We start from the raw sequence: 22714 nt of genomic DNA on the forward strand, positions 1-22714 counted from the left end.
GGACTAAATATGGAATCTTGTTCTTCTTCTTCTTTCGGCTTCTCCCATTAGGGGTCGCCACAGAGGATCTTCCGTCTCCATAGGATGTTCAAAATCTGATGGTCAAAACTTTTGACCCTATAATGTATGCATAATGTCTTTATAATAGTTACATATGAGAAGCTATATAATTATTATAATTTATTTTATTAATGCTCAATATGCTCCTCCCACCAGGCTCACCCAAAGTTAGCATGTTAACTAACAAAATTTGTCTAGTACCGATTGACGAGAATTTGTTTCCTAATAATGTGGTTAGACTTGCAAAATTTGCGACTAAGATGGGGCGGAGCATTCTCTCAAACTGACCACTGGATGTTCAACATGGCACCTCATGGTAAAGACTCTCTGAGGATTTGAGAATTAGGATTGTTGCTCTCCACAAAGATGGCCGAGGCTATAAGAATATCGGTAAAACCCTGAAACTAAGTTACAGTACAGTGGCCAGGTTTTTACAGAGGTTTTCCAAAACAGGTTCCACTCGGAACAGACCTCACAAGGGTCCATCAAGGAAGTCGAGTCCTGGTGCTGTGCATCAGGTGAAGAAGCTGCTTCAAAAAAACAGACGTTTGAGTGCTGCAGCATTGCTTTAGAGGTTGCAGAAGCGGGAGGTGGAACAAGTCGGTTTGCATTGGCATCGTCCCAGAAGGAGCCTCTTCTGAAGCTGGTTCACAAGAAATCCCACAAACAGTTTGCTGAAGAAAACCTGTCCAAGAGCATGAATTACTGGGATCATGTTCTGTGGTCTGATGAGACTAAGATAAACTTGTTTTACTCAGATAAAGTCTAGCATGTGTGGCGACACATGGTGGTGGTAACATTATGGTCTGGGGCTGCATGAGTTCTGCTGGTACAGGGGAGCCGGGGTTCATTGAGAGAAACATGGATTTCCAACATGTACTGTGACATTCTGAAGCAGAACACGACGCCCTCCGTTCAGAAACTGGGGCCGAACAGCAGTTTTCCAAAATAACGACCCCCAAACACACCACCAAGATGACAACTGCCTTGCTGAGGAAGCTGAAGGTGATGGAGTGGCCGAGAATTGTCTCCAGACCTAAACCCTATTGAGCACCTGTAGGGCATCCTCAAGCAGAAGGTGTAGAAGTGCATTGTGTCTAACATCCAGCAGCTCTGTGATGTCATTATGGAGGGGTGGAAGAGGGTCCCAGCAACAACCTGTGCAGCTTTGGTGAATTCCAGGCCCAGGAGGATTAAGGCAGTGCTGGATAACAATGACGCTCACAAATTCCTGACACTTCGGACACAGTTTTGACATGTTCACTTGGGGTGTACTCACTTTTGTTGCCAGTTATTTACACAATAACGGCTGTAGGAGGAGTTATTTTCAGAGGACAGTAAATTTTATATTACATTATATTTATATATAAATATATTATATTATATTATATATATACAAGCACACACTAAACTTTATAGAGAACGTTCTGCTTTTGCAACTGAATGTTTTAGTGAACCACACTCGAGGCTCACGTGAATGGTTTTTTTATCCCAAACGAACAGTTTGATTATAAACGGCTGGTGTCATGAATGAATGAATGAATCAATCAATCAATCAATGAGTCATTACCTTTTTTATTGGACAAATATTCGGAAAATTCGCTTCGCTATAAATGTGTTCGGACTTTCACGCCTACACACACACACACTCTTTTTCAGAATCTCGCCCGACCCGATTTGATCCCGATCCGATCCGATCTCGTCCATTCCTTCACCACCTGCCCTCCGCGCGAGCCGTTTAACACGCACCTGAGCTCTGGCGTGTCCGCGTTCCGATTCTCCACATCGCACCTCCGCCATCCAAACATACGTCTTGCGTGTTTGTTATTGCTGTGATGCCTCATGTCCCGAGGTGTTAAACTTGAAACGGCGCAGTGTGCCTACAAGCATATGGTTCTGATAATGTCACGCGCGCTCACACACGTTCACCCACACACACACACACACACACACACACATACACACTGCCCTTAAAATGAGATGTCTAACACTGCACTCCCAGTCTATTAAAGGTGATTTATATCCATGGCCTGCTTCCTTTTTCCTGGTTTTCGCTTTTTTTTTTCTCTTATTTTTTCTTTCTTACAGGCCTTTTTTCCCTCCTCCACCTCCCTAAGCTGTTCCATTTATCTTTTTTTTCTGTCTTTTTTTTTCTTTTTGAAGATATTAAACCGGCCAACGTCTTCATCACCGCAACAGGAGTGGTGAAACTAGGCGACCTGGGCTTGGGCCGGTTCTTCAGCTCCAAAACCACCGCCGCGCACTCTTTAGGTGAGCGCTCGATCCCTTTTCTGTTTTTACGCTCCACGATTGAAAAGACCAGAAAAGTCCTGTCTTTTGGAAAAAAAAATCCGAAAAGAGACAAAGTCTACAACGGGGACGGCGGAACCCCCCGAGCAGCTCGGCGCGTTTCGAGCACAACCATGTGTCTGTTATAAAGTGCCAACTTCCCGCCTGCCCCCTCAAAATCACCCCTCATACCTACCCGCCCCGCAACACCCCCACCCCAGGACCATTTAAGGAGCAAAAGCGTTTCAGGATCTGTATCCATTTCATTGAGCACTTAGGGCCTTCCTGTTTGCCTTGACCCCTGTGCCACGTCTCCTCACGCATGAGCTCCGGCTCGAGCCCTCGATCACCAGCGGAAACGAGTGAGAGAGGGAGGGGAGAAAAAGTAAAGGAGGAGGAAAAAATATATTGGCCTTTTAACGCCAGACAGAGTGTCTAGAGGCGTTACGTTTATGGACGATCGTCTCAGTCTGGGGTCTTATATTACATTAACGCATCGGTGTTTTTATTTGAGTTGTTTTTTTTATTATTATTCACACCAAAGTCATAAAATCTCGATTTTTTTTCTTGTCAGCATAAATGAGTAAGCACATAAATGAGTGACGAGTTGCCTTTTCTCACGGCGAACGTGAAGGTTTCTGGTGGAAAAAAAAAAAAACAGGCGACTCAGAAATGACAGGTGGGGGGGGGGAATAAATCTGATTCAAGTCCACAGCTCCCTCTGCAGATCAGGCAAGTGAAGTTCTGTTTCAGACAGAGGCTGGGAAGAGAGCCGGCTCTAGGAGGATGTAGAGGAGAGCAGGTCGGTATTGGAATTTGGCTCTTCATAGATTTCCAGGAAGTTGTCCAAGAAGTTGTCCAGGAAATTGTCCAGGAGGATTTTAAGGATATTGCCCAGGAGGTTGTACAGGGGTTTGTCCAGGTGGCTGCCCAGGAGCTTGTAAAGGAACTTGTACATTAAACTGTCAAGGAGGTAATACATGATGATGTATAGGAGGTTGTACACAAGCTTGTTCCAGACTTTGTTTGGGAAGTTGCTCAGGTGGATGCACCAGGAGGTTGTCAGGAGTTTGTACAGGAAACTGTCTAGGAGGTTGTACAGCAGGATGTATATGAAGTTGTACACAAGGTTTTCCAGGACTTTGTCCAGGAGATTGCACCAGGAGGTTTTCCAGGAGGTTTAGGAGGCTGTCCAAAAGATTTTGAACATGGGGTTGTACAGGAGGTTGTCCAAGAGGTTGTTCAGGACTTTGTCCTGGAGATTGTCCAGGACGATGCACCAGGAAGTTGTCCAGGAGGATGCACCAGGAGGTTGTCACTTCATTTAAATATAAGCGCTGTTTAACTGTCTTATATGTCACACACACACACACACACACACACACACACGATCTGGTGTCTGTAGGATTTATAGATTTGGAATGATTTGCGTGAACAGAGCTGTTACATGTACATCTCTTCACAGGACTCTCCTGCTGTTGAGAGCCATACTGTGTGTGTGTGTGTGTGTGTGTGTGTGTGTGTGTGTGTTTGTGTGTGAGAGAGAGAGAGACACATTCATGAGGTTAAATTCACCCAGAGGCATAAAGACCTGACTCTATGTCTCCCTCTGGGTACACTGTGTCCCCCTGTCCTCATATTCCCTTTCTTTCTCCCTCTCTCTCTCTCTTTCTCTCTCTCTCTCTCTCTCTCTCTCTCTCTCTCTCTCTCTCTCTCTCTCCTCCCTTTATGTCTCCCTGTATCTCTCTCTTGCTCTTTAGCTTCTTATTTATGTCTCTTTCCTTCTCTCAGTAGGTCTCAATTATATCTCTACCTTTCTCTCTCTTCCTCTTTTCTGGCATGCAGTCTTTCTATCTTATTCTCTTTCTCCCTAGTGCCTATTCTCTCTCTCTCTCTCTCTCTCTCTCTCTCTCTCTCTCTCTCTCTCTCTCTCTCTCTCTCTCTCTCACTTTCTTTCTTTCCAGCTTCCCATTATGTCTTTCTTCGTTTCTCTCTTGCTCTCTAGCTTCCCATTTATGTCCCCCCTCTCTCTCTCTCTCGCTCTCCCCTCTTTCTTAATTTATATCTCTCTCTCCTTCTTTCGTGTTCTCTCTATCTGGCACTCAATTTTTCCCACTATCACCTCTCTCCTCCCTCTCTCTCTGGCTCTCTCTAAGTCTCAATTTCTCTCTCTCTCTCTCTCTCTCTCTCTCTCTCTCTCTCTCTCTCTCTCTCTCTCTCTCTCTTGTGCTCTTTCTTTCTGGCACCCAATTTTTCTTTCTCTCACTCTACTCTTTACCGAGCACCTAATCTCTCTCTCTCTCTCTCTCTCTCTCTCTCTCTCTCTCTCTCTCTCTCTCTCTTTCTCTCTCTTTTTCCAGCTCCAAAATGATTTCTCTCTTGCTCTCTATCTTCCCATTTATGTCTCTCTCCCTCTCTCTCTCGTTCGTTGCACGAGGGTGGGTGGGTGGTGGAGGGTGCCAGAGGAATAGTGGCTTGACAGTTCAGGCTGTAATGAGACAAACCACCATGATAGAACAGTGCGATGCGCGCTGGATGGAGCTCCGGATGGGCCTGTCAATTCTCTCTCTCAGAAGTCGCGCCGCATCCTTTTAACTCCCGTCTCCGAGCAGCTTCGCAGCCCACAGATCCAAACAAAGCCAAAGAGAGGAGAGAAACAGCGAAAGAGAGCGCAAGAAAGAGCGAGAGAGAGAGAAAAAAATCATTCTTTTCTTCGCCTTTTCTTGCCAAAGGCTCCTTCCCCTTTAAATTACTCGAGGTGGGGGTGCAGTGCAAAGGAAGATTTTCTGAGGAATAACAATGCTAGAGGTGATGGATGGCAAAAAAAAAAACGAAAGACGACGACAGCGGAGTTTTGTAATTAACAGTCCAAACGGTCAGATTCATAGCATTATCCGAGCTACGATCACACGTTTTTTTTTTTTGTTCGGAATATGCTCGTTTCGTCCTCGATTGGTTACGCTTTCCCTCGTAATTTCCGATCTCTCCAATTTACCTTTCTGGCAAAAATAAATAAATAAATAAAATCTTCTTCAGACTCTTTTTGAACAATATTTCGCTCTGTCAAATCAATACATGATAAGAATAATGATCATTTAAAGAAAAATCAATCCCAATTTGACTTTTGGTTCATTTGCATGTTTGTTTGTTTGTTTTTTTCAACCAAAAAAGGATGATAGCTAATGGTAAGCATAAGCATTGGGACACTTGACTTTCCCAACCATATGTGGTTCAACCAGAAAGTTAAGAGCAAATTCAACATTCATCTTAGAACCTTATAGTGAGGTGTCCACAATCGTTTTTACCCAAATCATAAAACTGAACTGACCAATGGCTGACGATTTTCTTTTGCCGACCACTTCCTGATTTAGAATCATACCCTCCAGGTGGGAGGGACGGATTACTCCTGTCAATCATCGCTTTCAAGCCAATCCCTGGTCCCTGTGAGCTCGTGTATGCAAAAGAGGGCAGACAGTGTTTTTTTTTTTTGTTTTTTTCCTCAGTGTATCAGGGAAACGTCTTAAAATATTTGTGTCCCATCGCCTACCCGTACACCCTGCTAGCCTTTAGTCACCGCCTCAACGCTGCCGGACTTTTCACCGAAAAAAATCCGTTCAGTGGAAGGCGGATATGAAAACCTGTCCCAAAACAAGACAGCTGTCTTCTAACAGAGCGTATTCGGGCCGGGTTTGGAATGCAGCGTCGCATGAATCATACGCCGGATGATCTCACCTCGACACACACGAGGCTAGAAAACACGGCCGGCGCAGTCGAGAGCATCGGGTGGCGGAATTATGAGAGAGGAATAGACAGCGACGTGAAAATCCGATACGAGATCAGGGGGCGCCACGTTTTCTTCCAGATTATTAATACTGTACATGCAAACGATGCAGGTGTTTGAGTGGGTGTGTGTGTGTGTGTGTCAGTGTGTATTAAGGCGTCGTATGGCTTGTGACAGGAAACCGTTACACCTTGCTCTGGAAATGATGTGGACCCATGTTTGTTTGTTTGCTTTGTTGTTTGTTGTGATTTTACCTTTTTTTTCTACATGATTTTTCCTAATCTATTTATTAGGCATCAACATGATCATCATCATACTGTAATACTTTCTAATACATCGCACTGTTATCCTCATCATCATCACATTATCATTTGTATCATCATTATTTTTTATAACATTTGTATTATGATTATTACTGCTATTATTATTCAAATGTTTCATCCACATCTTCATCATCACGATCATCATTATCATTTTATATTATTTGAATCATCATCATTATTCTATTATTAATAAGAGAATTATTATTACTGATAGTAGTTTTTCAACTCCTATCATTTGTATCGTCATTTTATCATTTATATCATTTTATATATCATTATTTATCACTATTATAATTTGATCATAATCATCATATTATTGTCCTCATTACATTCTCATCTATATCATTACTATTGTTATTTTAGCATAATTTTAGCATTTCTTTTCATTACATTTTTCAATACATCATTGTATTATTCTTTTTTAATCAGCATTATTACATTATATAATCATTTGTATTATCATCATTATTGTGATTATCTTATAACATTTGTATCATTATATTGTCATTTGTATTCATATTATTGGTATTAATATTATTATTATTATTATTTTCCATCATCATATTTATCATCATAAATTGTATCATCATCATTATTATATTATCACATATCATTATTACTTTTATTATTATTATTATTCTATTACCACCATTATTATATTCTCATTTGCCTCATTTTATATAATTTGTATAATTATTTTGATTATTAGAATTTTATCATCGCCACCATCCTTATTATTATAATTTGTATCATCATCCTTATTATATAATCATTTGTATATTAGTATTTTTAATATTTATACCAATTTATAATCTACTAACAATGAATTTTAATTATTTAATAATAATTAGCCTATTCAGATATGGGCGGGGCAACAAAAAGAGGCGTTTTCTTTTATTCTGAGTCAAATTTTTGAGCCAAAAATGTTGACCCTATTCTTTCCAAAAAACGACCTGGAATAAAGACCACAGTGAAGTGTTTTGCAGGTCTCTAGGCGCTGCACACTGACTCGTTACACAAGGCTTTAAGTGTCTTTTTTTATATATATATTTTCCTATATATTTTTTACCATAGCATGGCGCTTAAAAGTTTCTGACCCCTTCCAATTCTACATGTTCTGCATGTATTTCTGCATAAACATAACCTAAAACACCAACCAGTCTCTAAAAGAAGTTTAGGAGAACCCAGTTGGGCAAATGAGACCCAAACTTGGTGCATGTCACGTATCTGTGAGTGTCAAATGTATATGGACAGCTAGGATTAGCAGATCGTTTGAAATTGAGAGTCAGGTGTTCCCCAAATAAACGAAATGCAAGATCAGGTGTCCAAAACCTATGAGATTTTAATTCCTATGAAGTCACAGCATCAAATACACTTCTGCCCGTTACACCGAACCCCTGTACAGAAAGACGAACGAGAGCGCCATCTAAAGACTCTTGAAAATCAATGAAAATAAGGTTGAGCCCAAGAACCAAGTTTTCCTGGGCTCTAAAGTTTCTCTGTCACTCTTGGCGATATAAACGCTTGAGTCAGGATTTATCTCACTTTCTCTCTCTCTCTCTTTCTCTCTCTCTCTCTCTCTCTTTCTCTCCATCTTTTTCTCTGTCTCTCCGTACTCATCCAAAAGCGTCGCCTCCTCAATCCGAAGCGCCCCGTCAATGAAGCATCCATGGGTGAATCTCTGGCCTGTACGATTCCTCTGCGAACTTAGCGAGCTAGACATGCCTCTAACTTCTGCTTTTCCTCCCCTCTCTCTCTCCATCTCTCTCTCCATCTTTCTTTTCTGATCCAGTGGGCACCCCTTATTACATGTCTCCCGAGAGGATACACGAAAACGGATATAACTTCAAATCTGACATCTGGTCGCTAGGCTGTCTGCTGTACGAGGTAACGTATAGAAAACTTTTTTTCTGTTTTTTTTTTCCCTACACACAAACCAACCCTCCCCCACTACCCCCCTCCCAGCAAGTCCCATTTTTGCATGGGACGCAACACATTACGGTTTTCCATTGCCCTCGGCATGGGGAAGCCTGGAGTGTGTTTGAACGCTGGGGAAGAAACCACGGAAGACGTTTACATGTGTTTTGAGATACACTCAGCAACGACGCTGCCCGCTTCGATTAGGCCTCGATAAAGCATACCCGGGATCGAGTTCTCATAGAAGTTGTGCAAAGGTCAGCTTTGTTTTTTTTTTTTTTTTTTTTTTGCGCAAACCCCAATCGATAGTCCGTTCGCTCTGCGTCTAGACGGCTGGGCCACTAACTTGTCTCCTACTCCATATCGTGGGTTTGCTGCGGCTGGTTATTTGAAATACAGTAAGAGTGTGTTTGTGTATGTGTGTGTGTGTTGTGTTTTTTTCTGACTAATGAGTTGACACAGAAATGGACAGTATCCCGTTTAAATATAAATAGCACAATTCTCACCATTATGCAAAACACGGTTTGCGGATGCTATTAAATGCTTGGACATGCACACACACACACACACACACACACACACACACACACACACACAGACTAGAAATAGACACATTGTTAGTCCAGCACCCATGCCTCCCCCGGAATCCCCCCTCGAGTTGCTTTTTTTCCCTCCTCCTCCCCTCGTCTTTTTTATCCATGTTGGGGAGCTCAGCAGTAGCCGCACCTCCCGAAGTGCCTGGGGCTGAAAAACATCCATCCGAGCGCAGCGCCGCTTGGAGACCGCTCTTCTTGGCGCTAATTAGTCTCCCACAATGCACCGGGGCCGACAGCGTGCCACGGGTCAGCCGAGTGCACCGGGGAAAGGCCTGTGATCTCGCTAAGCATCCGCCCAAACCCAGGCTCCATCCGAAAGACAACGCCGCTCCCGACGCCCCGACACCCCGAAATGAGGCTTTCTCTCATCTCATCCTCTCCCCCCTCTTGATCTTTTGGGTCACATGACCCGAGGGAGAACGCTGGGAGGCGATGACTCGGCATTCGTTTGAGTGACGGGGCGAGGCCGGCGGGGCCGAGCTTGATGCCGTAGTTGTCTGAGCCAACTAGCAGTGCCCATGGAGGCTTCCAACACACACAAGTCCCTTTTTGTCCCCCCATCCCGCGTGTATTTTGCGACCCAAATACTCTTTGGCGGAAGAAACTCAGAACACCACACCGAATCGCTAGTTTTTCCAACTTGCGCCACCTTTCACCGAGCGCCATTGATCCCCTTTGTGCGAAGGCCTCATCGAACGCAAATAATCCTGCTCTTTTTGAAAACGTGAAATCGCTTTGGGGTTTCTGCAGTGGAGGGCATTGTGAGTATTGGGGGGTCACGTGGGCTGTTTTTTTTTTTTTTTTTTTTTTTTTGCAACCCATCGATACCTGCTCATTGTCTTCCTCGAATCTGCATCAGTTATTCCCTTTGATGCAGCCGCTCTGTCGGAGCTCATTCATTTGGTCAGCGGATGAGGACGGAGGGGGAAGACAAAGGGGTCCGGAGCTTCTCGTGTTTGCTCCTCTGTCAATTTGGTCATAGCTTCTGCCCGAGTGTGGCGTCATATTTCCATTATTGACACCCAAGTCGATGTTGTGGAGGGCGCCTCGGGACTTGAGGTGAGGTGATGGATATTACAGTGTGTTCATATATTAATCCCAGGACTAATAACAGGACTTCCACCATGTTCTGGCACATTATCCAAAATCCTCATTACTGTTTTCAGCACCATAAGAGCCATACTGTACTTCTGTCCTGAATTTATGTACTTTCTAATTTTTACTGATCTGAGACAGGAAGTGTGGGCGGAGCTTTGAAAAAAAAAACAACAAGCGCAGCACTTTGATTGGCCAGACGGAGTTCCAGATGTTCTGATGAATATCTGCCTGCCTGGAATTTATTCTCCGTTGGCACGGACCAGTACAGGGTATCTGAAGTATAGCTGGGGGTGTGTTCACAATCTCAATTCTCCACTTTTTTCCCTTTCCCATTTCAATACATGAACATACACCAATCACATTACAAGCAAGCCCCTTCAGCGAATACTCCTACACCAGTTTCATCCCGAGCCCTCTGCCATGCGAGATTATATATTACGTCGCAGCATCCTCCCTCCCTCGTCTCCACAGGAGTCCACACTCCGGGTTGCAGTGTTGGCTTTTTACGACGCTCAAAATAAAAGGGTCGTCTCAGGCTGACCACATGGCCCCATCGGTTCGTCTTCCACCTCCCGTCTCCAGTCTCTATTAAATACAGACAGCGTTCGGATTACTGTATGTGTACCCTCGTGGGCTGGCCTGGCTTTTCAAAGCGCTCGTAAATCCTTTAACTACTAGCCGTGTTTGGGACGTTCGGAATTTATGTCGACGTAAATCAAGACGTTCAGTCGGTTACATCACGCTCTGACAGGAAACAATGGCTCTGGCTCACGGGTCAGTAGTTTAGTAAAGGAACAAAATTTAGAGTAAAATTATATATATATATATATATATATATATATATATATATATATATATATATATATATATATATATATATATATATATATATATATATATATATATATATATATATATATGGCAAATGGCATATATTTTACTCAAACAATTATATACATTTATAAGTATTTATATACTTTTTACATTTATATTATTTATATTAAATGTAATTAATTTCATTCATTTATTTGTATGTATGTAATGTGTTTGTATATATATATATATATATATATATATATATATATATATATATATATATATATATATATATATATATATATATATATATATATATATATATATATATGTGTGTGTGTGTGTGTGTGTGTGTGTGTGTTTATAATTTTTTTAATAAACTATATGCCATATGCAATCCCCTTTATTTATTTATTTATTTATTATTATTATTTTTTATAAAAAGTGAAAGCTGAACTCTGAATACTGAAAACGCTGTAGTGGATTAGTTCAAGGATCGACTCCTGAGGGTTAATTAGTTGTGTTCATTCTTACACACCGCCATAATGAAGAGTGTGAGTTTAAATCCCCGTTCAGCCAGAGAACTCGGAGTGGACCCTTGAGCAAATCTTTTAGCCCTCAACTGCTCAAGTGTGTGCTTCATTAGAAAAAAGAAAAAAAAAAAAAACAACCCACAAGATATTAGCTGCATCAAAAAAAAAATATATAAAAAAATCTACATGCCACTATAGAGTACAGAGTTTTGTAAATAAATATATATACCCCCCCCAAAGAAATGTGTGATTTATTAAACGTGTACCTGGCAACTGACCAACCACAGTTATTTTTTTCCCTTATTGGAAATCTGGCAAATGGAAGTCCAAGTCAATCAGATAAATATATATATTGTTCAGTTTCACAGAAACATAGATCCACAATTATAGCATTGTGCAAAAAAAAAAAATCCCCATTCCTTATTTAATCTCCATTTGTCCTTCTAATAACCTCCACTCTTCTGGGAAGATGTTCCACTAGATTTTGGACTTGTGGAGAGCCTAAAAAAGTACATCAGGTACCTAGGGTGCTTTCCAAATCATCCCAAAGATGTTTTATAGGTGTGAGGCCACCCATGATCTTCCAAATCATGTAAACCATATCTCTATGCACCAGACTTTGTGATGCTTGAACATGTTCCTGTAGCTCAAACAGCTAAAAGAACGTATTGTACCGCTTCCAAAGTTTGAGCCCCTCCAACTTGTTTCTGTACCCAATGTATATAAACAATATAATTATCCATATACGGCTAACATAAATAGTTTCTATATTTTTTGTAGCTATATAAAAGCAATGGAGCTACAATTGTATATTATATATCAGCTTGCAGCCTTTACAGTTCTGAAGCTTGTTTTCAGAAAAGTGTCCCCCAAAAAAACCCCACCAGACACCATTATGGTTGAAGTTTATAAGCCAGTGAAGAGTAATCCTTAAAGACCCGTCCGATATCGTCTGGTCTTTGTTGCTGTGCCTATTAGACATATTCCGTCTTTTTTTTTTTTTTTTTTTTACCCGCCACGAAAAAGCGTTTAATTAGATCGTTTTTAATGAATGAGACCGTACGTGTTGAATAAACATGCTGAGAGAGAAAGAAAGCGCAGCCGAAGCTCGGGGATTTTGCTAGCTTGGCGGATCTCGGCTTTTCCTCGGGTTTTCGTAATGAAGCAAAAAGAAACAAAAAAAAAAACTTGCAAATTTTTTTTCAAACACAAAGACAAAAATGGTTCACTTTTGATGTTTTCCTAACGTTAACGTGAATGTTTTGTTTTTGTGGGTTTTTTTTTTTAAACACAGAGTATGACAGGTTTAAAGAGAGTGTGTGTGTGTGAGTGTGTGAGAGAGAGAGAGAGTGTGGTGTGTGTGTGTGTGTGTGTGTGTGCGGGACTGATGTCCTTGCCGGTTTCAGTCATTAAAAACGAGGACGTCTTTAGTGCCCGGGTTTTTTGATGTGCTCCTTTTTTTTTTTATTATTATTATTAATATATCATTAAAAGTGTGACTGGCGGGGGTAAAAAAAACAATCTGAGGATGAAATAATGATTGCGTGCTGCAAGCTAGGCAGATATTCGGGGGCCCGCGTGGGGTGGTGGGTGATTTATATGTGCAAGGAGAAAAACACACACACACACACACACACACACACACACACACACACACACACACACAGGTCAATATTAATTAAGTCGGAGTTATGGTTTTATTCCACTTGAGATCTTTACATGGTCACCGATGCTTGGACTTTTCCCTGGTGGCTGACGTCATGTGGGTTTCCTGGCCAAGTCCCCGCCCCCTTTCCTATACTGTATGTGTATGGCCGTGACAGTTTTTAAGGGCACCCAGGTGTGTTAGTATTTAATGTGTGTGTGTGTGTGTAGTCGCATGCATCTCTGTGTGGGTGTGGTGCCTTTGTGGAAAGGGCTTGCAGTGTGTGTGTGTGTGTGTGTGTGTGTGTGTGTGTGTGTGAGAGACCGTGCGCAGTCAGACAGCAGGCCAGCGCAGTGTGTGTCGGACAGCTCCGGAATAACAATGAGGAGTGCCTCTGGGCTCCGGGGGGTCAGAGAGCAAGTCAATCATCTCGCCCATCGAATCAAATTAGTCTGAAAAATTCAGGGGCCACGAGCGCAGGCCGAGCAGCTGTCAGGGCCACGAGCGGCCCGCCACTAATGAACCAGATGAATAGTGCAAAAACTCCAAAATAGAAAACAGGACAGTTGACATTTTTCATCTGTCAGCCGCAGAGGATGCATGAAAACACACTGGTCCTTGTTTAACCCTTTGCTGGCTGCAGCTGCTCCTCCCTGCACTCGTCCCCCCTCGTCCCCCCGTCATGCGGCGGGGGAAAAAAAAAGCATGCTCACTACTACTAACCGAGCATGTGCAAAGAGACACAGTGGGGCTGAGATCACATGTGGTGTCCCGCTTGCCTTCCACACACACACACACACACACACACACACACACACACACACGGCTCTCTCAGGCTGGTGTTACTCGTGTGCTGCAGAATGCCGCACACACCGTAATTACCCCAAGGAACTTTTTTTTTTTAAACCCCCACGTAAGACCAGCGGCGTATCGACCATAGCCAGATGTTGCAGTAAAACCCGACGCTGCCTTTGCAAAGCCGGAGCTTGAAAAACCCGTCTTGAACATCTGCATGCGTTTTTGTCGGTGCGTCACACGGCTGTAACTCGCTCGCACTGGGACTGTTATGCGTACACCGTTTTACTCGCACACACAGATACCGAACAAATCCCCAGGAGAAGCTGAAATTACGATCAGCGTTTACTTCAGGTTAGTATCCAAACATTGAAGATCGGGACAGAACTCCTGATGCTTCCCGGGAAAAGAAAAAGAAAATCCCCAGCAGCCCAGGCAGCACGAGCTGAGTGCATTTCTGCTGATTAAAACAGGCCTGGATTACAGTTAGCGTGAGGAGAAGTGATAGAGTTTTTGGGGAGAAAAAACAAAACAAAAAGCAAAGCCACATTCCTCTTCTCTTCTCATCTCTCCTCGTTTTTTTTTTTCTTTTCTCTTTAGTTCTCTTTTCTCATTGTGACTCTTTACTTTTCATCTTTTTCCTCTCCCCTCTCATCTTATTGTTTGTCTTTCTTCTCTTCTCCTCTCTTATTGTTTCTCATCTTCTCTCTCCTTTCATTGTTTCTCCTCTCATTCTTTCGTTTCTCTTCGTTTTGCTTCTCTCGTCACATTGTTTCTCTTCTCTTGTAATTGGAACGCATCTCTTCATTTTTCTTCTCATCTCTTCTTCTCTTCTTGTTTCTTTTTCTCCCCTTTTTCCTCCTCTTATTGTTCCACCACTTCTCATTACTTTTCCTTCCCTTCTCTTCTCGTCTCATCTTTTCTTTCTCCTCTTCCTGTCCCTTCTCTCATTGTTTCTCATCTCTTCTCTTTTCTATCTTCTTCTTGCTCTTTGTCTTTTTTTTCTTTTTCCTTTTTATTATTTCTCCCCATTTCCCTTCTCGTGTTGCTTCTCGTCTTTTCTTCTCTTTTGTTTCTCCTCTTTTCTCTTCCATTATCTCATCTATTATTTCTTTTCTTCTTTTCTCTTCTTCTGCTCATCTCATTGCTTGTCATCCCGACTTTTGCAGCCCCTTTGTCTCATCTTTTTCCACTCTTCTCTTCTCTTCTCTTCTCTTCTCTTCTTCTCTTCTCTTCTCTTCTCTTCTCTCTTCTCTTCTCTTCTCTTCTCTTCTCTTCTCTTCTCTTCTCCTTTCCTCTCCTCTCTCTTCTCTTCTCTTCTCTTCTCTTCTCTTCTCTCTCTTCTCTCTCTCTTCTCTTCTCTTCTCTTCTCTTCTCTTCTCTCTTCTCTTCTCATTATTCTTTTTGCCAATCACCCACATTCTCACCTGGAGAGCTTCCTCACTCTGACAACTGCTTTCTCACAGTTTGCTCACTTACTTTGTTTCTCTCTCTCTCTCTCTCTCTCTCTCTCTCTCTCTCTCTCTCTCTCTCTCTGTCTCTCTGTCTCTCTGTCTCTCTGTGTCATTTTCAGTTTTGTATGCACTTGTAAAATTGCACTCCAGCAACAAAGCCAGTTGCAAGTAAGTGAGGATGGTGTTTTAATGAGTTTTTTTGCGACCTATTATTGGAAGCACCAAATAAAAAACAGACACTGTCTTCAGCATCTGTCCTCTCCTTTTTCTGCACTTTTGAGGTTCCTACTGTACAAGACTGACCTTTTACAAGAAGCAGGGAATCTCACGTTCCAAAATTCATATCCATCAGAGGTGTCTCTCTGGTAGGGATCGCCATCTTATGTCTTGCTTGCCAGTGTTCTTTGGAAAAGGTTTTGTATCCACCACACTCCTTAGAACTTGCTCTACTCAGAACTCCAAAGCTCATTTATATTTGTGTGGCTAGCTTTAGAATTTCATCAAATACACAAAGTGGTCAGCAGTTCTTTGGTACCTGACATTTCCAGCTATAAGTGGTTCTTCTCCAAATTTTTACCTCAGAGTTGGAGGCACACAGTTGTATCAGATGTCTTTGAATGCAGTATCACCAACCCTCCACTTGAACTAGGAGACCCGAACCTGTTCCAGCCTGACAGTGCTCTTGTGCACAAAGCCAGCTCCAAGATGAACTGGTTTTTATGGGGTTGGAAGAGGTGGAAGATCTTAAGGATTCTGCTATAGAGCTTTGACCTCAACCCAGAGGCCTCCTCACATCACCCTACACCTACATCTCCAAAATCTAGTGGAACATCCTCCCAGATGAGTGGAGGTTATTGTCCAGATGTTTAAGAGTAGTGGAGACTCTTGTCCACATAGTATATATTATGGAGATCTACATGAACTATTTCTGATTGATAAGAAATGGCATCCATTGTTGGTCTTTACTCAACTGTACACTACACCCCAGACTTATTTACTGGTTGAACCTTTAATGTCAGATTTAATCCTGACTTTCACCTTAAAATAGCTTCTATTCTTCTGGGAAGGCTTTCCACTAGCTCAGAGGGCAGTGGTGGTTCAACGGCTGAGGCTGATTTGTAGGTTGAGAAGGTTGGAGATTCAAGCCCTGGCACTGCCAAGCTGCAATGCTGGGCCCTTGAGCAAGGCTCTTAACCCTCTCTTCTCCCTGGTGCTGTATCTCTACTGACCCTGCGCTCTATCCCAAACTTCCTAGTGAGCCGGGATGTCTGAGGAAACAGACTACCGTGATGAGTTTGTGACAACTAAAGGCTGCTTGTTTGTCTTCTAAATTTGGAGTATGGCTGCAGGGATTGATGCTTCCTCAGCCACAAGAGCATTAGTGAGGTCAGCGAGGAGGTCTGGGGTTTACTCTGTGTTCCAGTTCATCCCAAAGGTGTTGGGGAGGTCAGGGTTCTGTGCTTTCTGTGCTTTGTGGGCAGGGGCATCATCTTGCTGGAAGGTTCTATGCAATTGTGTGTTTCTTGAGGTGCTTTTATGCCCAAGATCTTACATAATGCTTGTGCACTCTGGAATTTCCGAGTTCCGTCCTGTTTCTATGTTAGAATGTTATTTTTTCCCTCAAATAACAAGTACAAATCCATCTCCACCTTCAAAAACACTGTAGTGATGGAAAATATTGGGACACCTGACATTTCCAGCCATACATGGTTCTTACCTAAAGGTTAGAGGCACACAATTGTATATCCTTGGATGAGGTAGCATGAAATATTGCAGAGGTTCTGGGGTTGGAAATGAGGAAAAAGTAGTGCGAAGTGAGGCTTTAATTAGTCACCCTGGCTTTCTAAAGAACCCAGAAAGGTAAAGGAAGATTGGGGGTAATTCAGTGTCCAACATTTGAAAAACAAACAGCCTTTTCTTGTGGTCAGATTGCAGGCTCAGCCATGGTATCGTAGAGAGGGTTAAGCCCAGGACATATCAAGGTTTCTAAGTGTTGGTCGGCTTTAGTTTTTCCGGGGTGTTCCACAGCGTCGGCTTAAGTCGGATGGAGTCAGCTGTTTTTCAGCCGATTCCGCACGTCGAATTGGTGGCGGCGCTCTTCGGAAAAATATTTTGTCAATTCATCTTAGCAAATGGGCACAGGGGGGAAAAACCAGAACTGAAGAAAGCATGCAACGACAGAGAAAAGATGAAACCCACAGACACTTGTGGGCATTTTTGCCACTTGTCTTGTCACCTCATTTGACTAGGGGATATTTTCCAAGAATCCAAGGGCCATTTGCAACTTAGCAGACATGAATGGAAAAAGGTAGTAATGATCGCAGCATGTGTAAATGCTGCTTGCTTTATATATTAGCAGTTCGAACTCTTCCGGTTTCTCTGTTTGCATGTCGAATACAGACTGCTGATCCCTACTGGCGTGGGAGAGTTCTGTTCTCCCCTTCAAGCACAGAACATACACGCTAGTTTGCCGTCCACTTCAGTCTGTCCGATGGGTCTTAGTGCAACTTTTTTTTTGCCCTGACACAGGTGATGCGAGGCGACGGCTTTCCTCCGAGGTAATTATTTGGCGTCGGTTTGGTGTGTTCCTCTGTTTCAAAGGCCTCAAGGGCTACAGTGGCAATGCAAGGGTTTGATCCCCTAACTCAGATCCTTTACCATTGAGCCTGCCTTGCATTTGCAATTTTTGGCCAATAAGTAAATAGTCTCACCGTGAATCCTTGTTTACACCACCAGATCATGTGGTCTTTCGTCATCTTTACATTCCCCACCAACGATCACGACAGCCAAACCGAACTTATCGTCCGTCAAGAAAATGTCGCCTCGGTACTGTCTCGGCATCATGATAAAACGTTGTACAATCCTGATATCTTCATCGACCCTGGAGCAGAACTCCAGCCGGTCTGTCAGCTCCCGGTTGATGAAGATTGAGTGGCTGTGTTTCCTGTCGTGCGAGAGAGAGAGAGAGAGAGAGAGAGAGAGAAAGAGCAGAGAAAGACAGAGAGAGGGTGTGTGCATGACAGAAAAAAGAGACTCTCATTAATGTGGAAAGAAATGATAAAAAAAAGATATAAAATAGACTTTTATAATGTAACTAAGCTGTAAAAAAAGATTAATTGTTTCAGCTGCTGTAGCTGTTAAAGGCAAACACAAAAAAACATCACTGTTCTGAAGAACACATAAACAAAATAATGTAATATTATACTCAAGCTAACACACACACTTCAGATTATTGTGTTGCTGCAATGCCAGAGTTGGTCAACGACTAAAATTGTGGGACAAGGATACGTGTGGAAACATCTGCTATTCACATTACAGTTTCATCTATTGACGTGATTCTTTGGTGATTTCTGAACATCCCATTCCACAATTAGTCCCTGTTTGCTGTTATAATAACCTCCTTTTCTTCTGGGAAGATGTTCCATTAGATTTTGGAGTGTGCTTGTGGAGATTTGTGGAGATTAATTCAGCCACAAAGGGGTTTGAAAAGTGAGGTACTGATGTAAGTAAGGTTGAGGAGGCCTTGGGTGTATTCAGTGATCCAATTTATCCCAAAAGGTGTTCATTAGGGTTGAGGTTAGAGCTTTCACAACAACATGCAGACAATGTCTTCATAGAGCTGGCTTTCTCAGAGGGGCAGGTTTGGGTCTTCTAGTTCAAGTGAAGAGAAAAATTTATGGTCTCGCATCAAAAGACATCCGATACAACTGTGTGTAATTTCAGGGAACAGTTCAGGAAAGATCCACTCGAAGAGCTTGAAAGGAAGGGTCGATGGTTCAAATACTTTTGCCCACGTGAAGATGTACAGTAGCTGCACCTTAATTTGCATGTGGTGTATGAACTCTAAAATAAAATAAAGGCCTGGTTCCATTAGGAGAGCTTTGTATCCACATATGATAATGAGCTCCACCCATTACCCCACTTACGTTAACAAGCTCCACCCAGTACTCCACTTATGTTAATGAGATCCACCAAGAACTCACCAATTTGAATGAGCTCCACCCACTACTTCATTTGGGGGAATGAGCTCTACCCAGTATGCCAAATATGTTTTAAGCCCCACCTGCTTATTCACCTATGTTAATGGGCCTTGTCCATTACACTGCTTATGTTAATGAGCTCTACTCACCAGACATTTATGGTTATGAACTCCACCCAGTATGCCACTTATATTAATGAGCTCTACCCAGTGTCCCATTTATGTTAATGAGCTTTGCCTAGTGTTCCAATTATGTTTTTGCGCTCCACCCATTACTCCACTTATGCTAATGAACTACATATAATTCTCCACTTATGTTGATGAGCTCCACCCATTATTCTACTTATGTTAATAAACTCCACCCAGTACTTGACTTTTGTCAATGAGCCCCACCTATTATTCCACTTATGCTAATGAACTCCGCCCAGTGCATATAATTGAATATTGAAAAAACCAATAGAAGAAGTATTTAGTTATTTATATAGACTTACTGTTTATTTAATTTCGGGTTTTTTTGTTTTATCAGATGCATTAAATACAGCAAAAAGAGTGAAGCGAAGCTACAACAAAGTACTCCGCATTTCAACATGAACATTTTATTATATTAGGAAATTTGCCTTTTATATTCATAGGAAATATAAAGGCTTTCATTTGTAAAGGTGTAACAGTCATTTTGTGTCTCTTCTTAATCCACTTCGAATTGCGTAACACGAAATCAGCAAATCAGGGCAGAAGAATTGAAGAGGGAGCAGGGAGCCTGAAGTCTGACCATCCTGCACTCAGTACAGGTATCCTGCATGTTTTTTTGAGGAATCTAACAGTGCTTCTTTCCCCCACTTGTAGATGGCTGCTCTTCAGAGTCCGTTCTACGGGGACAAGATGAACCTGTACTCACTGTGTAAAAAGATCGAGCAGTGTGACTACCCTCCTCTGCCATCGGATCACTACTCGGAAGAGGTGAGGCTTTTCAAATAAGACATGGTATACAGTACCATGTAAATATATATATATTTTTAAGAGTTGTCAATGTGCAGCTTGTATAGCAGTACAGATTTACTGTCATCTGGAAATAACTCAACATACAGCCATTATTGTCAAAATAACTGGCAAAAAACTGTGTCCAAAGTGTCAGTAATTTGTGTGAGCGTCATTGTTATGTAGCACTACATTAATCCTCCTGGGCCTGAAATTCACCAGAGCTGCACAGGTTGTTGCTGGGACCCTGTTCCACCCCTCCATAATGATATCACAGAGGTGCTGGATGTTAGACACATGCCGCTTCTCCACCTTCCGCTCGAGGATGCACTACAGGTGCTCAATAGGTTCAGGTTCAGGTCTTGGAGACATACTTAGCCACTCCATCACCTTCACTTTTCTCAGCAAGGCGAGTTGACATCTTGATGGTGTGTTTGGGGTCGGTATTTTGTTGGAAAACTGCCCGTCGGACCAGTTTCTAAAGAAAGCGTGTCACGTTCTGCTTCACAATGAACCTCAATGAACCGCAGCGCCCCGGTACCAGCAGCACTCATGCAGCCCCAGACCATGATGTTACCACCACCATGCTTGATGACGGTAGGCAAGGTCTTGGTTCTCCTCACCGGGGTGTTGCCACACATGCTGGACACCATCTGAACCAAATAAGTCTCATCAGACCAAACTGTTTGTGGGCTTTCTTGTAAAGCAGCTTCAGGAGAGGCTCCTTCTGGGACGATGCCAATGCAAACCGACTTGTTGCAGTGTGCGGCGTACGGTCTGAGCACTGACGAGCGGACCTCCCGCTTCTGCAACCTCTAAAGCAATGCTGCAGCACTCAACTGTCTGTTTTTTGAAGCCAGTTTCTGCACCTGACGCACAGCACCAGGATTCGTCTGTTCCGAATGGAACCCGTCTCGGAAAACCTCTGTATAAACCTGGCCACTGTACTGTAACTCAGTTTCAGGGTTTTACCGATATTCTTATAGCCTCGGCCATCTTTGTGGAGAGCAACAATCCTAATTCTCAAATCCTCAGAGAGTCTTTACCATGAGGTGCAATGTTGAACATCCAGTGGTCAGTTTGAGAGAATTGGACTCAAAGCACTAAATTTTAACTGCTCTAATACCAAATACAAAAACATGATGAATAGGACATGTGGCTCTTAATGGTTAAGCGACATACAGCTGTTATCACTTGGGGTGTACTCACTTTTGTTGCCAGTTATTTTGACATTAATGGCTGCATGTTGAGTTCTTTTCAGAGGACAGTAAATCTGTACTGCTACAAGCTGCACATTGACAACTCTAAAATATATCCGTGTTTCTTCTCGTCTCTTAGGGTTTTTTTTATTTTAAATTTGCTCTTTTTTAGTGACACAAAAAATCCAGAATAATCCAGAAGGTATAAAGGCATAAACCCAGCATCTAAACCATTTCAGAATAAGAAAAAAATCCAAACGGAAGATTTAAGCAGCACTGAGATTCCTACGCCACACAGCACGGTGCACAAAGCTGTTTCTCAGATTTAAAAAGCAAAAAAAAACGGATTGATGGATTTCAGTCACACAAAGAAAGAGAATAATAGAGACAAATGAAAAAGAGACTTGACTTTTTATTCATTTTTATTTATTTTTCCATGAGAGAGATTTAGGGGAACACAATGGAGTTGAAAGAGCAATATCAGAAATAAAAAAAAAATCCCATTACTAGCAATTTACTATTGGAGGGGAATTGAAAAAGGCTCCTAACTCTCAAGTCCTAAGTCCTGATGAGCCCATCGTAAGTTGTCGAGACATGGCCTAACCTACCCCGGGGTCTTAAAGAACAGTGATCTCTATGGGGTAGTAAACTGTTAATAAGAGTGACGAGGATAGACAGGATTAGAAACGAGTTTATTAGAGGGACAGCGCATGTAGGACGTTTTGGGGACAAAGTGAGAAAGGCCCGATTGAGAGGGACAGAGGAGGGACATGGGGTATATCGGTTGGAGAATGCTGAGGATGGAGCCCCTAGGAAGGAGGAAAAGAAGAAGGCCAAGGAGGAGGTTTATGGATGTGGTGAGGGAAGACATGCAGGTAGTAGGGTTGAATGAGGCAGATGTAGAGGACAGCGGGGGTATGGAGACGGATGATCCGCTGTGGCGCCCCCTAATGGGAGAAGCCAAAAGAAAAAGAATTTAGCGAAACAGACCAATTTACCGTATAAACTACCAACTACAATTCTTTCTTCATATATCTCAGAGATTGGGGTTTCAGAGCGCACGGTCAGCCGTGAAACAGCACCCCTGGTGCACAGAGGGTTAAGGGCCTTGCTCAAGGGCCCAAGACTGGCAGCTTGGCGATAATGAGCTTTAATCCCCAGACCTTTCGATCACTAAGCCACCACTTACCATATGTGAGAAGGGTGGAATAAATGTGATAAAAATCAAACATATTTTATTTATAAGCTGCAAAC

The 22714-nt window shown here is 42.5% G+C and overlaps 1 protein-coding gene across 3 annotated transcripts in view; it reads left to right on the top strand.

Annotated features, from left to right (window-relative positions):
- nek7 (NIMA-related kinase 7) overlaps positions 1-22714 on the top strand; it is a 59352-nt gene that overhangs the window by 35227 nt on the left and 1411 nt on the right. For all 3 annotated transcript variants that reach the window (XM_046858056.1, XM_046858054.1, XM_046858055.1), the window contains 3 exons: positions 2224-2331; positions 8246-8340; positions 20130-20243. In XM_046858056.1, the coding sequence (XP_046714012.1) occupies positions 2224-2331; positions 8246-8340; positions 20130-20243 (317 nt within the window). The remainder of the gene's footprint in view (positions 1-2223; positions 2332-8245; positions 8341-20129; positions 20244-22714) is intronic.

Source organism: Silurus meridionalis, chromosome 9, assembly GCF_014805685.1.
Source record: "Silurus meridionalis isolate SWU-2019-XX chromosome 9, ASM1480568v1, whole genome shotgun sequence".
NCBI classification, from domain to species: Eukaryota; Metazoa; Chordata; class Actinopteri; order Siluriformes; family Siluridae; genus Silurus; species Silurus meridionalis.